This window comes from Perissodus microlepis, chromosome 15 (assembly GCF_051167445.1).
Source record: "Perissodus microlepis isolate ML-2025 ecotype Zambia chromosome 15, ASM5116744v1, whole genome shotgun sequence".
Taxonomy (NCBI): Eukaryota; Metazoa; Chordata; class Actinopteri; order Cichliformes; family Cichlidae; genus Perissodus; species Perissodus microlepis.
This window is the reverse complement of record NC_140475.1, coordinates 7,633,566-7,649,948: the sequence shown is the minus strand read 5'-3', so window position 1 is coordinate 7,649,948 and position 16,383 is coordinate 7,633,566. Positions and strand designations below refer to the sequence as shown.

Sequence of the window (16,383 nt, the reverse complement as noted above, 5' to 3'; positions counted from 1 at the left end):
CTCAAATGGCCTCCACGGTCACCACATTGCAATCCAATAGAACACCTTTGGGATGCGGTAGAACGGGAGATTGGCATTTAGGATGTATTGCCGGCAAATCAGCAGCAACTGTGTGATGCTAACACGTCAATATGGACCAAAATCTCTGAGGAATGTTTCCAGCAGCTTATTGAATCTGTGACCTGAAGGATTAAGGTAGCTCTGAAGGCAAAAGTGGGTCCAACCCGTTACTAGAAAATCTATGTCTATGTAGGCCACATGCTTACCTTCTGTAGCAGGAAACGGGGTTTTTCCCTCAGTTTTGGCCTCAGCCAGTTTTCCAGTCCTCAGCAAAACCTCAGCAAAGTTTTCTGCAGGCACTTCTTTGTAGAACGAATACACATCTTGACTCTAAAAGAAAGAATGACAAAGGAAGAGTGATATAGTACTTTTCTTTATATTAAGGCAACCCTCCCTCCCCATATCTGAGCAGACTAGAAAAAGCACAGCGAGACATGATGAAGATGACTGAATATCTTCATTCTCAAGGAGTCAGACAGATGAGAGACTGAGTGAACAAATGAACTTCAGAGCCAAGTAAAGCTTTTCAAAACCAGGCCCTTTTGAAAAGTCATTTATAGGTTTCTTGTATACAAGTTATTTCTCATGTGTCTGAGAGGCGGACAATAAAGTTTCTGCTCTTGCTCGGTCTCAGAGCTATCGCTTCAACGCAGAGTGTGTCCTGTCTGTCTTCGCCACTCTGTCTCTATCCATCTTTCAGTCCCGTTGCATTTGTCTCTCTTTCTCTCTCAATCAGTCTCTCCTCAATCCCCACTCCCTTCATTGCAACTGTTAAGGTAAAAACTAATCCCATTGATCAGCCAGCTCATGGGCAGATGGATGTGGGGAGTAATTATTGGTAGATGGATGATGGAAGATGGATGAATGCTGGCGATGAAGTGAAGGAAGGGATTTGGAGAAGCCTATTAAAATGTCATAAGAGGAGATGTATCGGCCTTCTCCGTTTCCCCTCCCGTCCGCTCTTTCAGCTCTCCGTATGATTTGTGTCTCTGAGTGAAAAGCCCAGTCATAGCCCAGAGGCGACCACTTCCCAGGTACAAAGGTCAATCTACTCCTTTTCTTACCTTTACTCTTTTGTATCCCTATAATTCCTTCTGTTGACATTCTTTTCTTTTGGATTATTTTTAGCATCATACCAGTAGTCCAAAGTCCCTTCTGTTAGTACTTGGCATTATCAGTCTGAAATCAATATTCATTTTGTCTCAACACTGCTTTTTAAAGAATGTATAAGTCATAGCAAGAAAATCTAATTAATTGCCCAGTCATAAGCCTACTCCTGCAGTTTTTGCTGTAATTTGAAAGGATGCCCTGGGGTGAGAAATCAAAACATAAGAAGAAAGAAGGTTGATAAGAATGTACGAAGCAAAGCGCTACGAGAAACACTGGTCTTAAGCCACTCACCGTGTCTACATAGGGATCCTCAATGAGATCCTGATAAAAGGGGCTGCAGCCTTGACGCTCCAAGTTGGCGTTCTCACATGCCCCTTCCTGGCTAGTGGCTCCTGAACCACGACCCTGAGGAGCCATCAAAACATCATTAAACTTTCACAACATGCCCTCAACACTGTCATATTTTTTCCCTGTCCCACAGCTAACATCTATGCAATTTTTCCTCTTTCTTTAGAAAGCCGCAATCATGATCACCCCTCCCAATTGCTGCCAACACCAGAGACGCCATCAATCTCCACCGGGGCGACCGTCGGGCCCGTGCAGCCACCAGATATTGAAATATTCAACAGGAGAGCCAATTAATTATACAGGAGATGAGCTCTTGATTGGTTATTTTTGAAGTCTGCGAGCAAAAGTATGTGAGGTATGGGAGTGCAGACAGACATGAGATCGGTCTATGCAGCCCATTAGTCTGTAGAGTTAAAAACAAGGCGGATGCATCCATAACTGCTGCTACGCTGTTGCTGGCTAATTGATCATGATTATTACACAGAATATAAATACATTTATATCAGTAAAATGCATAGAAACTGTATTTTTTAAACCTACAAGGTGGTTAGTGCACCCATTAAGAACTTTACAAAAAGTAAATCTTCATCTGCAGCGAAGAGTTAATAAAACAACACAGTCGATGGATTCTTACATGCAGCGGCCGGAGGTAATTGAGTGAGTCCTTCCACCAGCGGTGGTCACTGACTGCAGTCAAAACAGCCTTGGTATTCAGTCCTGTAGTAGTCAGGACTTCCATGGTCTTCGCTGTAGTCCTGTGCAGGAGGTCCCCTGCTGTCCCCACAGAGGAGCCCACACGAGGTTGGGGCTGAAAAGAAAGAAAGAGAAGAAAAATTAATGGCAAACATAATCTACTGTGTCACTCTGGAGCCTTTGTAGAAGTATCCACGACAAGGGGCTTTACAATTTGAGAACAGTGTGCAGCATACAACACCTCCTTTTGTAAATAAAAACACAGCATCGCTCGATCTGCACTGCTAGATTAGACCCATGAATATTCTATTCTATTTTTTATTAGGTACTTCTGAGAAGCCATTTTAATAAGTGCAGGGCTCTTTTTCTTTTACTGGTTTATTTATGTGGTGCATAGAGGAATTACAATATGCATTCAAGCAGGGCCCTTCTGGTTCTGAAACACACATTCTGTATTGTGTGTTTGTTCAGAAAACTTTCCAAAAGTCACACAGGCAGAGGAAAATTCTACACAGACGTAGAACAGATTCATAATACAACAAGTATTTCTGTCACTAATACTTTCGTCACTAAGATTATACAACTGAATTAAAAATTTTATTCAGTGATTCTCTCCTTGAAAAAGCAAAAGCTTCCTTCTTAAAGCAACAGCATTTATCTCATCTAACACAGAGTTAGATGAGACAATCCACTCGAAACACACCTAGTATATATCTTAGAGGCACACCACTGTATGGGCTAATTTCAGCTCATCTCAAAATAAGATTATAAGTTTTATGTTGGCTAAACACTCAAAGATGAGTCATAAAGAGTTATGACTTTTATCTCAGCAATTTTGACTATTTCGAAGTTCTAAGATAACAGAACTGTGAAAATAACGCTTGAATTATGTTTGGGTTTTTTTCTCTAAATTTTTTCCCTTAGAATTTCCACAAAAGTTAGAATTTAAAAAAAGCAGAATTCCAAGAAAAAGGTCAGAATTCTGACACAAGTCCTGGATTCCTGACTTATTTCTCCTTCAGATTTCTACAGTCAAAATTATGATCAAAAGAATATTTTGTCCTAATTTTCTTCCATATCCCAGCCTTTCTACATCCTTCCATGCTTATAGAAACCAAACAAAACTGTTTTGGACTTCTTAGTATCTCCACTTTTTATTAGCTGGTGAAACGGAGCGTCTGCCACCTAACCCACATTTTTCAGATATAGATAGAGTGCTTCAAAAGTGGTCAATTTTGTTGACTTTGAACAGAGTAAGGTAGTCACAGAAGTTGTCACAGTTAAGTCACAATTGTGGTATTTGTGTTCTGTTGGTCTTATGAACTACCCTTCTCAAAGCAGCATCAGTATTTAGTTATTAATCCTCTCTGAGAGCTTCCTCTTCCACAAAAATCTTTAAAATTTAGTATTTGGAAATGAAAGGTGCAATCCTTTTGAATGTATATTAATAAGTACACCACAAAATTCAATACAGTGCTGTTTTCTATACATTTAAAAATCTTTACAAAGCCATCTTGGTAGATCCAGTGGGCTGGAGCCAAATCATTTAGTGCCTTTCATCAATACTTTATTTAGCAAGGGATTAAGGGTAAGAGCATGAAATGAAGAAAACATATACGTATGATGAAAAGATATATTAAAAGCCAACTATTCAGTACAGACACATACACTGAAAGCTGCATAAATACATGCCCACGGTGCACACACAGAACACATTTGGGCAGCTTAAATATATACAAGTGAGGGACATCAATACAATAATAAAATGATAACAGACAGCTTCAAATGAGCACCTATTTGCACACAAAGGGGGATGAAATGCAAGTCATGAAACATTAACACCCACTCAAGGCATCATAAAGCTGGCAGTGCTGAAGGGGAGGAGAAAGGAAGGCATAAATAAAACAAGGGAGCTGAGGACCGTAACACTAGATTTACACCTCATCAAATATGGAGCGGCAGGAAAACACACAAACTGAACAGGACAGAAACAAACCCACACAGGGATAGAGGAGGCAGTTCAAACAAGAACATGCATGTGATGGAAAACAGAATGAGGGGGTTGTAAGAAAAAAATACATTTACCTTTAAAGAGTCTGTCTCGTCAACTTCTCGTCCAGTCTCTGTATTTACAGGCTCCATTTGATAGTTAACAGCCTGGTACAACACCTGCAGGATAGAGGGAGGAGGAAAACAAGAGATTAGAGTTATTTTGCCAGAAATAACAAATTCAGTTTCCTCCATATTTGAGATGATTTAAGCTTTTCAACATGGTGTGCTGTCATGCGGAAAGTAACTATAAGACTGGTACACTGTGGTCATAAAGGGATAAGCGTGTTCAGACTAAAAGGTCAAGAAGTATGCCAAAAATACAAGGCAGGATGGATCCATGCTTTCTTGTCGGTTACCCAAATTCTGATCCTCCTATCTGAATGTTGCAGCACGATAGACCAGGCAATCTTTTTCCAATCTTCTGTTGTTCTATTTTGGTGAGCTGTGCAAATTGTAGCCTCTCTTTCCTGTTCCTAGCTGACAGGAGTGACACCTGTAATGCTCTTCTGTTGTTGTAGCCCATCTTTGGCGTGTTGTCCGTTCAGAGATCCGTTCTTCTGGATCCCTTGGTTGTGTAACCAGTGGTTATGTGAGTTACTGTTGGCCTTCCTATCAAGTCTGGCCATTCTCCTCTCATCTCTGGCACAAACAAGGTATTTTTGTCACAGCACTGCTGCTCACTGAATATTTTCTCTTTTTCAGACCATTCTTTGTAAATCCCAGTAGATCAGCAGTTTCTGAAACACTCAGACCAACCAACAACCATGCCACATTCAAAGTCACTTAAATCATCTTCCCCCATTCTGACGCTCTGTTTGGACTTCAAGAAGTCATGACCGTGTCTACATGACTAAAAGCACAGAGTTGCTTCCATGTGATTGGTGATTTAACGTTTGTATACTGTATATGTATACTAATGTCTAATTATCTTATTTATCTTAAAAGGTCCTTGACTCACAGGCTTGGGAGGCACTTTTATTGTTGTCTACATTGATCATTTAAAAACTTCCTTAGCAGTCCTAATTTTACTGCTGGTTCTATCAAACGTCTTTTTTTAAACTGGCTAATACAAAAAATGTGTTTACTCATCACCTCTACCTGCTTTGTCACCATGGCAAAGCCGCCCCTTTAAAGGCACAAACACATGAAGTCAACAGTAAATTCTTTTAGTAGTAACGGCAACGATATTCCTCTGAATGCGTTTGAAAAGCTACTCACACATCTTACCTAAATCTTAAAAAGATGTCTGTTCAGCTTATGCTATGCTTATGCTAACGTATATCCAGCCCCATATATAAATTAAAGGACTTGTTCTCATATTTTTGTTGCTACAGTAACTGTTTGTTAATACTGGACAACCAACCTGTGATTTGCTGGTAACCCTCTTGTATATTTCCCCCTTCACTCCCATTAGCAGCTGTAGTGTCTCACTACTGTCATATGCGCCCACTTTGCTCTACCACTGGTTATGTTATTTCAATTTTCATTCCTAGAAGCCTTCAACTTTCCCACCATCACAAATTCTCTTCTTGCACGTATTTGCTTCAAAAGCTCACTACACAAACCATTTTCATTTTGGACACACATGAAAGGGCAAACAAAATGACAGCAGCAGCCGAACATGAAAACTATATAACAATGCTGTTAATAAACCGCCTGGCTGGTTTACCTGAGTTTGTAGGTCACTGGAGGCGGCCAGGAGGCCGTGGATGCTGTCAGGGGGGCAGTGTGTGAGAGAGAAGGCTAACAGTTCTTGCCGGGCCTCCAGGTCTCCATAACCGTCACACTGACCGAGCAGACTGCACACCTCCCATGCTGGACTGTAACCTGGAGGGAAACAAAAAGAGAATGTAACTACAAGATCAAGTCCGATCAAGACATAATGACAAAGCATCAAACACAAAATGCATATTGTAAAATAATCCGTGAATATCCAGAACATTAAAGCAAAGAACAGAATCTAAAAAGTACAGGGTGGGCCATTTATATGGATACACTGTAATAAAATGGGAATGGTTGGTGATATTAAAGTCCTGTTTGTGGCACATTAGTATATGTGAGGGGGCAAACTCCTCCAGATGGGTGGTGACCATGGTGGCCATTTAGAAGTCGGCCATCTTGGATACAACTTTTGTTTTTTTCAATAGGAAGAGGGCCATGTGACACATCAAACTTATTGGTAATGTCACAAGAAAAACAATGGTGTGCTTGGTTTCAACGTAACTTTATTCTTTCATGAGTTATTTACAAGTTTCTCTTTGTTCACAGCCATTGACATGTCGAAGAGGTTAACACGTGAGGAGCGGATCGAAATTGTGTTGATATCTGGTGAACGCAGTAACCGGGCCATTGCAGCAGATTTCAATGCAAGACACCCTACGAGACCACCCATCTCCCATGCTACAGTTAGCAAACTGCTTGCTAAGTTTCGTGAAACTGGTTCAGTGTTGGCCAAAATGTGGACGCAAGAAAACTGTCACTAATGAAGAAACATCAGTGGCTGTCCTAGCTTCATTCAGCAAGAGCCCACAGCGTAGCACTCGCCACATGTCACTGGAGAGTGGCATTAGTCGAACATCCCTTCGGCGGATATTAGCTACTCACAAATGGCACCCTTACAAACTCCAGCTACTGCAGCATCTCAACGAGGATGACCCAGATCGGCGCACAGAATTTGCAGAATGGGCAAAACAAAAATTGGAACAGGACCCTCAGTTCACGCAGAAGATTTTGTTCAGTGATGAGGCAAACTTTTATGTGAATGGTGAAGTTAACAAACAAAACCACCACTATTGGTCTGACACTAACCCACATTGGATGGATCCCTCCAAGACTGTTGGAACAACAGAAGTGATGGTTTGGTGTGGTATATGGGGTACAACGATAGTGGGTCCATTCTTCATCAATGGAAACCTCAAGGCCACTGGATATTTGAAATTGCTACATGATGATGTGTTTCCCTCTTTATGCACTGAAGCTGGCACGTTCCCTGAGTTTTTCCAGCAAGATGGTGCACCACCACATTATGGGTGCCAGGTCCGAGCATTCCTAGATGAACAGTTTCCTATTAAGTGGATTGGTCGTTGTGGGCCAGTTGAATGGCCCCCAAGGTCTCCCAATCTGACCCCCTTAGACTTTTATCTTTCGGGCCATCTGAAGGCAATTGTCTATGGTGTGAAGATACAAGATGTGCAGCACCTGAAACTACGGATACTGGATGCCTGTGCTGGCATTTCTCCTGCGGTGCTGCTATCAGTGTGTGAAGAGTGGGAGAAGAGGGTTGCATTGACAATCCAACACAATGGGCAGCACATTGAACACATTTTATAAGTGGTCAGAAACTTGTAAATAACTCATGAAAGAATAAAGTTACGTTGAAACCAAGCACACCATTGTGTCTGTGAAGGTTCTCAGTCATCCATGTCATCGTAGTCTAATAAAAAACTTCACAAGCGCATAGCACAACATAGAAGAGCCACCTCCACGGGACAAGACTAAGCAGTTCATCTGCATCTAAAGTACAAAGGTCACTCTTTCGAGGATGCCAACGTCCACATTTTGGACAGAGAGGACAGATGGTTTGAAAGAGGAGTGAAAGAAGCCATTTACGTCCACTGTGAGCGACCATCTTTGAACATCTATAATCCAGTTTTGAGATCCCTTCCCAGACGCCTTAACGCCCACTCACATCCTGGGCCATCTGACCTCAGGAAATCACATGATAGGGTGGGGCCAGGTTTCACAATGAGCTCACCTGAAACCCTGGCTGATTAGGACCCACACCCGCTTTCACACCTCGGCTCATGTGATTAGGTAGAGGATCATCAGGGGGTCCTTTGTCCCTCTTTGGGGGAAACTCCCACTGGCTTTAAATCTGGGACTCTTTCCAAGCTCCTTAAACTAAGCACACCATTGTTTTTCTTGTGACATTACCAATAAGTTTGATGTGTCACATGGCCCTCTTCCTATTGAAAAAACAAAAGTTGTATCCAAGATGGCCGACTTCTAAATGGCCAGCATGGTCACCACCCATCTTGAGGAGTTTGCCCCCTCACATATACTAATGTGCCACGTACAGGACTTTAATAATACCAACCATTCCCATGTTATTACGGTGTATCCATATAAATGGCCCACCCTGTATAACGAGCCAGGAAAGAGTAACTTTCAAAGCCCTTGGGACATTAACAAATACTTAAATCTTTACTTTTGCACACTTCTCCTTGAAGAAAATATCAGCCTGAAACATTATAACAACTGAGCTACATTTGTTCCAGCTTCATCATAGCCAGAAACCAACACGCCGCCTTGACTTCGTTTTTACAAACAGATTCAATTATTCCTGCTGTGTTCATAGAGAGAGAATACTGTTGCTTATCTGATTACACCCTCTCTCTCTCTAAGACACCTTTTTCTCATCTAGGCACTCTCCTATTACTCAGGACTGTAGAACAACACAGTGAAATTTAAGTTGTTTTTTTCCCCCTTGGACTTAATTTTTCTGTGGTGGAAAATATTACAGCATCAAACAAGACATCCCCACCCCCATTGTCTCAGTGTTGAGAAAAATGATGATTGCTCAACCTTTCTGTCTCTTAGCTTAACACACTGCCTTCAGACTTGAAAACTGGACATACTTGGACATCCAGCTCTCTTATGATTTCACACATTAAACTTGGATCAGTTTGAAAGTAGAAGTTTGCTCTCCGTGCAAGTTTGAGGTCTGTGGTGAAATCGTGCACGTTACAGGTGGTCAGAGCAGGACTTTAAAGGAAAATAGCGGCCTCGTACACTACCCCTTAGCCTCCTAGCAGACACACCTACAGTATAAATTTCAAAATCCTAAGTCACCTTGTTCTGACGTTATAAGATTTTCAGAAAACTTACTCTGAACTTCAAGTCAAGGACACAGAGATTCAAACTCATCCAAGATTTTTAGTAGATGCACCTATGGTATCAATTTAAAGTTCCTACATCGTCTCGTTCTCGAGTTATCGCATTCATAAACTTAGGCGTCCTGAGTATAACTAATTAAGATGGCATAAACAAAAGAGGACTGATTGTGGCAGAAATAATAATCAATTGAAACAATTTTATTTGACTTGTAGTGTCATCAGAGGCATCAAAAACTCTCTGATGGAGGTGGTTGATCCTAAAGACGTTCATATATTAAAACATTTTTAATATTCTGATGCGAGAACTGCAAGTCGGACCAGCTTTGTTCAGAGATGCTGAGGGAGTGTGCAGTGTGGGAGTTCAGTTGACTTCCAATGTTTGAACCTATAGCCATTTTTTAGACCACCACCAAATAAAGGTTTTATGACACAACTCCATTAAATTAATAGCATTGGTAATTACCAAAACCATTTTTATGTGTCTGTAATGGTTAATCCACCTGTATGTGGAAGCACTTTAATGCTCTCTTTAAATTTGTTAAGCACTGTAGCTCATTTAACTGGATGTCAGTATACTTTGATATCACAGTCACCACCCAGGTATTTAAAACCAGGACACCCGTTTGATGCCAGTTAATGCCCATTGTTATCATTTAAATATCATTAATAATCCCCTTTCTCTCTGAAGACTTCTGTCTTTTTCCATTGTTCATCAACCTCAATGGATTTTGCTAAATGCTATTGCCTGTCAGTCTTCTTCTGTTCTTGTCATACTGCATGAGAGTTGTAACAAGCTTAAAAATTTAAAAAAGCGTCTTTTTAGTAAGGTTTTAACATGCAAAGTAATTAACGCCCCCGTCTAAGAGTGATACCAGTTATCAACAATGAGGTAAAACATTTCTCTCATATTTCAGTGGTCATTTTACTTAAATCCTACTTACATATCACATATATTATAGTTTCCCTAAAGCCTCTACTGGTCTGAGCACAGCTTCACAGTTACCTGCAGCCATGAGGTCCTGACAGTGGATGTACGACGCCTTGAAGTCCAGACATTGCAGAGCTTGCTCTGCAAGCAGGGTCAGCACTTTGCCTTTTCTCATTGCTTCATCTTCCCCTAGGCATGCAAACACAGATATTCATTTATTAGTTCAAATGCATTTTTTTAAAAGTCTTTTGAATTTGTTTTCTTAATCCTGACAAATGTCGACATTCAAAAACTAAACCGCAAATCTCATAAGGCTGCATATTACATACAGTATCTGTCTCAATGAATTTCATATTAAATTTCCCTCTGTGAGCAGACTCACACACAGGCTCTAGGTTGAAAAAAGAATATCCTCAAATATTAGCCGCACTGCAGTCAGGGCTTGAGACTACATAATAACCACAAATGAGATTATTGCCATTTCTGTTCATCTCCAAAACAGGGTACGAAGTAACAGTAAAAGTACCACCACGCTAAAAGGAAATCAGAAATCAGAGTTTGATATCTCAGTGTTCGTGAGATTGAGCGCGGTGTTAACATTCATGTGGCAGCTCAGGACAACCTTTGATCTGTGTGTAAGCTCTATAAACAAAAGGCAGAGGATGGGACGATCAAAAGAGGCACGGTCAGGAACAACTTCTGAATAAACCTGTGCGCTGAAGATCAAAGAACTGGCATTGAGATGAAGAAATGTGATGGCACTGAATTGGTCGGTGGCTGTTTGTTTGTGCGTGTGTGTGTGCGTGTGATGACAGAAATGCTGTGTTTACTGTGAAGGGAAAGAGGTGTTTGTCAAATATTTTCAGGGTGACTGGTGAAATGGCATCTTCAAAAGCTGTCAAGACCTCAATATAGACAAGGTTTGTGTATGTGTGTGGCGGCACATCTTTGTTCACCCTGTGCTCTTTTCCACCATTTTTTTTTTTCTTTAAATCAAAACATTCCCTGGCATTTATTTCAAGTTGATCTAAAAATCAGACATCTTGGAAATCCAATTGAAACCTTTACCTGTCCTTGATGGTCCAACCAAAGACTCTAATGAAAATGTGCGAAAGAGGACAAATAGGAGCGTGTGTAGTTTAATCTAACTCTGCAGTGGATTATAACAATCATCTACCCAAGTCGGAAAAATTTGCTACATTTGGAATATTATAATTAGCGATTACTTCATACATAAACAACGTTTGCACCTCTACGCCATAAAATGAAATGATTCATGGATCACTTTTTTGCAGGGGCAGGAACCGAACCCTGAGGGTTTTTAACCAGCGTGCTGGTGATACCTGCATTAAATATTCACCACAGAGCCCCAGAGCTACGCACCCTTCAAAAGCCTCCCTCCTGCATTTATTTATTTAAAAATTTGTTTATTGCTCTTCTCATCTCCCTTTGCCTCTTTTTTTCCGCCCTTTCTGAAACCACACAGCGAGGGTTTCCTGCTGACAGAATGTGAGCAGCACAGACACAGAAATGCCACAAGACCAGTTAGCAGGTTTCCTTTAGCTGGTGACAGGCCTCAGAGAGAAACGACAGGACCATGAATCCATGAGACAGAAGACAAAATAGGGAAGAAGCATGAAAGACTGACTCTTTTTTATGTGTCTGTCTATCTTATATTCTTAAAAGATGAACAGTAAACAGAGGGAGACGTAAAGTTTGTGCAGTTTGTGCAGAAAAGGACATCTTGGTTTTCCCCATAGTTGGTTTTTACTTTTTCAGCATTGGAAAAGTGGGGGTTGGAACTAAAATGGTCAAAGTATACAAGCTTCTACTATTCATGTTTTTTTCTTGTAGTTCTCTTTCCAAAAAAAAAAAAAAAAAAGATTTGAAAGCACTGCAGTCGGCATGTCACATCTTGCGTATTAAATGGATTCCATTACCATGTTGCCACATTCGCTAAAATTACAGCTCAGCGGTCTGAAAAACATGCAGGAGATATGAAAAATACCACGAAAACATAAAGAATTAAATTGCTTTTGGTATTACTGCAAATACACTGCACAAGGATTTTTCGAGTCGAGAGTCTGTAAACGTGGTAATTCTTGAGAAAATTAAACATGACGGGATGAAGGACAGGGTAGAGTCGTACGATTTGAGCGAACGTATAGAGGAAGAGTGAAAATCTTAAGGAAATTAAAACCTCTTTGCTGAAATGTAGTACATTAACCTTCTTTGATTTGTGACTGTAGTTTTTGCTTTAAGAGCTGCGTTTCACATGGAAGGATTTGCAATGTGCACTGAGAATAAACTCCATTTCACTTCCCATTTTCTCGCACCTACTGCACATTCATTAGCAGTCAAAGACGTGCTAGGTTATGCAAAATAATTGGACTGAAGTCTGTCCTTTGGCTCAGTCTTTAGGCATAGCTCTTCGACAACTTCAGTTCTACTATTAGTATCATGTGGATAATAGCCAAAGTCTTGCAGATATTACAAATTACAAAACATGAGTCTGACAACTTTGAAGTAAAAAAGACGTCATTAAGATGAATACCCCCTACAAGTTTATGTCAACATTAAAAGACAGATCAATGCTTTTATATTTTGCAAGACTTTCAACCAGCATGAGACAATAAACAGCTTCAAAGAGGCTGACTAAGGGGTGCCTAGACAGTAGCTAAGACAGGCACAACAACTAAACATCTTAGAAGGAGAGAAGTTTTAAGTAGAAATCTCAATCTTGCAACTTCCACTTTTACAGGGGGCTTTGCCTGTTGATCCAGGGCTACGATCTATGAGACTGTAGCCTAAAAATGGGTTCATGAGATATAAAAAAATATATAAATAGATATAATATATATAAAACAACAAAAAATATTAATATAAAACAGATATATAAAAACAGTTATCTGCAGTTTTCTTTTTGATAAAATGGAGTTCTTTCTTCCCACCATCGCCAAGTGCTTCATCATAAGGTGTTGTCTATTTACTGAGGTTTTCTCTCTAGTATTTTCGGTGTTTTATCTTATACAAGCTTTGAGGTGACTGCTGTTGTGAGCTGGTGCCGTACAAATAAAACTGTGCAAAAATGAATTAAACTGAATGTTCAGGGTTTTGACTATAGTAGAACACCTTCTGTAAGTATCAGGCCACAAACCATTCTGAGCCACTCGGCCTTTTGATTTCATGCACCAAATGAGAAGCATTTCTGTCACCTTAAACCTCCACAACTAGCTGCTTGTCACACTTATATATTCTACTAGGTTTCTGTTTTGACTTAATTCCCCTCCCCATAGTTATAGTTTAGAAAAGGGTGTCATAAACGGAGGTTGTCCTGTCATGTATCTTTAACCAACCAATCAGCATATATTAGCAAAATAGTTTCTTTTTTTAACCCTGTAAAAAAAATAAAAATAAAAAACATCATAAAAAAATACGTTTCATCTTAATTTAGGCATACAGTCAATACTACATTTACCAAAATTCCAATTTCTAAACAAATTTGGCCACGTCTATAAGCAGGTATAAATATTTATGTTAGCTTTTTAGCTGCTATTCACTGAGAATTCTCTGTGATCACACTCTAACTGCAGCCAATTCCAGAATAATGGGATTAAAATGAAGAGAACCGAGTCTCTGTAGATCAGCTGTCGTGCCAGTCTCATAAACAACTCATTGAACAGTGAATGCACTGTTGAGACTACGTTGGAGACAAAATTACCACAAAACAAAATCAAGACTTCTTCAGGTAAACTTAAATGTATAAATAGGCTGCCTTTCCAAGGCAGCAGCAGGCCTCTTGACAAAGTTTCAAATGCTGACATACAGACCTTATGGCCTTGTACAGAATCTGTCTCTTACTGTCAAACTGCATAATGCCTGACAGCAGAAAAAAAGGCAGCTTTGCGAGCTCACAAGGTAAGTAGGTTTGCTCGTTCAGTATACATACAATGCTGTGCAAAACTCTTGAGCAACCCTTCATTTCTTTTTACTTTGCCAGGAAAATGTTGAATAGAAGCAGTGATTTATTGAAATATACAGACATAGATGTAAATGCAGTATATAAGGCAAAAACAGAGTGTATACAATTCTAATGAGTTTGAAAGTAAATATTTGTTTCGACCATGTCTCTGTTAGACAAATTTATAATTTTTTCTCCAAGCAGTCTTCAGGAATAGTTTCCCAGGCTTCTTAAAGAACATCCAAAGCTCTTCCTTGGATGTTGGCTGACTTTTGTTTTGTGTTCTCTGTCAAAATAATTCCACACTGACCATCAACCTTCAATAATGTTGAGGGCCCTGCTCTAGGTAAGTCGATCCATAACAGATAGTGTTGCATTGTGTTTTTATTGTTTTGTGTTGTTTTTTTAATCCAGGTATTCTTTTACTACAATGGGCAGTGTGTTTGGGATCATTGTCATGCTGACAAATAAAGCTGTACTAATCAGATGGTTTCTAGATTTTACTGCACGGTGGATCAAAATCTGACGACACTTTTCAGAATTCCATAAATTGTGAGAACACAGCAGACCCAAACCATGCTAGAGTCTCCACCATGTTTTACAGATGGCTCCAGACACTCACTGTAGTACCTCTCCCCGACATCCTCCCCGCATACCGACTAACTAAAAATGTTAAATTATTATTCATCCCTTAATCAAACAGCTGACTTTCATTTCAGTGTCTTGTGTAATTTGGCATACCCCTGATACTCCTCACTTGGTCGGGTGTTTTTGGCCTACTACTCTTCTTTTCTCGTCCACTTGTCCAGTTACCTCAAATTTTCTAATGATCCACGGCACACCACACTGAGCTAGGTCAGGGTTTTGATGAATACTCTTTGGGAATCATCTTATTGGTGAAAGAAGACTATTTTTATACCTGTCAAACTGTGTTATCTTTGACTAAACTAAAGAAATAGCCTAAAGACTGGTTCATCCTTTGAGGGAGGTACCTTTTTATGCTTCAATGATTAATGGATCACTGTTAAGTGACTTATCAAACAAAAAAAAACAACTTTCCTCTGAAAATGATCAGGTACAAATACTGCACTAAAAATGAGTGAAAAAGCAGCCCATGTCCAAAAAAATAACTCTGAAAGCTCCTCATAAATCATGGAGAACAATTACTCAGGACCACTTAAAAAATACAAAACAATTTTGTTTCATGTTAGCAAAATATAAAGATAGTAGACCTGGCTGAGAACGTTTGCACAGTACTATGTGATTGCGTGCTTGCAAGCCATAAGAACACATAAATAAACCTCTTATGAAGATGGACTTTTCTTATGCTGGAAATCTGCCTCGATCTGGTTTATTGAAAATTATAGTCAAACACATTTTAGCTTGATAAAACTTAGAGTTAGAGTGCCTGATCATGTGTGAGTGTGCATGCGTGTCTGCAAGTACCTGAAACTCTGAGGAGTGAGGCCAGGTTGAGCAGAGTGGTGGACTGCTTGTAAGCTGTGGAGCAGTGGGCGATGCACTCCTCTATGAGAGACAGACGGTCTGATCGCAGTCGCACTGGAGGGAACACGGAAGACAGCGGGGATGGGTTTCAGACTTGTTTTGCTAATAACTATATTCCATCTGGAACAAGTAACGGCTGATGACAAAGCGATAGGAAATTATGAACAGTGAATGATGAAGCAGCAGATGTCAAGATGCCAGGAAAATAATATAATGCTGAATAATTCATACGCATGTAGCCCAGCCCTAGTTCAGTGATAGACTGGTGGATACTGCTGACTTATTCTGCATAATTAAATATTATTAAAATTAGGGTGTGGATGTGTCAAAATTTCCATGTATCTAGTCAGTTTTAAAATTGTATGTGGTACGTGTTGAATAGTAATTTAAAAAAAACAGCAAAGTAAGCTTCAAGAATAACAGATTAATGTAATCCATCCATGTGGGACCAATGACAAATTCAAGTGTCCAAAAAAACTGTGTTTGTCTTCTCCTATTTTGCCCAGTTATACTGAAAATTGAACACATAGTTAACAAATATGGCAGTAATTGTTGGATGCAGCCACTTCAGAATTTAAAAAAATATATATATAACAAACCAAAATTGGACAAAAATATTGTGTGCACTTTAAAACATGAGTTTACAGCAGTCATTCACATGCCAGTGCTAAAATATTATCTTTCATAAGGCATTTTGAGTGGTTTTAATATTAAAGGGGTTCTCTGAAGCATCTATCAGACCATGAGATAGTTGAAGCATTTGGTTTTGTGGCTATAATCCTTAAAAAAAAAAGCATGAGGGTGGTCTTAGTTATTTAATTAACTGTGGA

At 39.7% G+C, this 16,383-nt stretch overlaps 1 protein-coding gene across 1 annotated transcript in view; it reads right to left on the bottom strand.

Moving 5' to 3' along the window:
- Nucleotides 1–16,383, bottom strand: part of nbas (NBAS subunit of NRZ tethering complex) — a 187,215-nt gene that overhangs the window by 102,496 nt on the left and 68,336 nt on the right. Inside the window, exons 33-39 of the mRNA XM_084954225.1 lie at nt 15,494–15,607; nt 10,162–10,275; nt 5,933–6,090; nt 4,297–4,380; nt 2,153–2,326; nt 1,462–1,575; nt 267–390 (exon numbers count right to left, since the gene is read on the bottom strand). Of these exons, the coding sequence (XP_084810351.1) occupies nt 267–390; nt 1,462–1,575; nt 2,153–2,326; nt 4,297–4,380; nt 5,933–6,090; nt 10,162–10,275; nt 15,494–15,607 (882 nt within the window). The remainder of the gene's footprint in view (nt 1–266; nt 391–1,461; nt 1,576–2,152; nt 2,327–4,296; nt 4,381–5,932; nt 6,091–10,161; nt 10,276–15,493; nt 15,608–16,383) is intronic.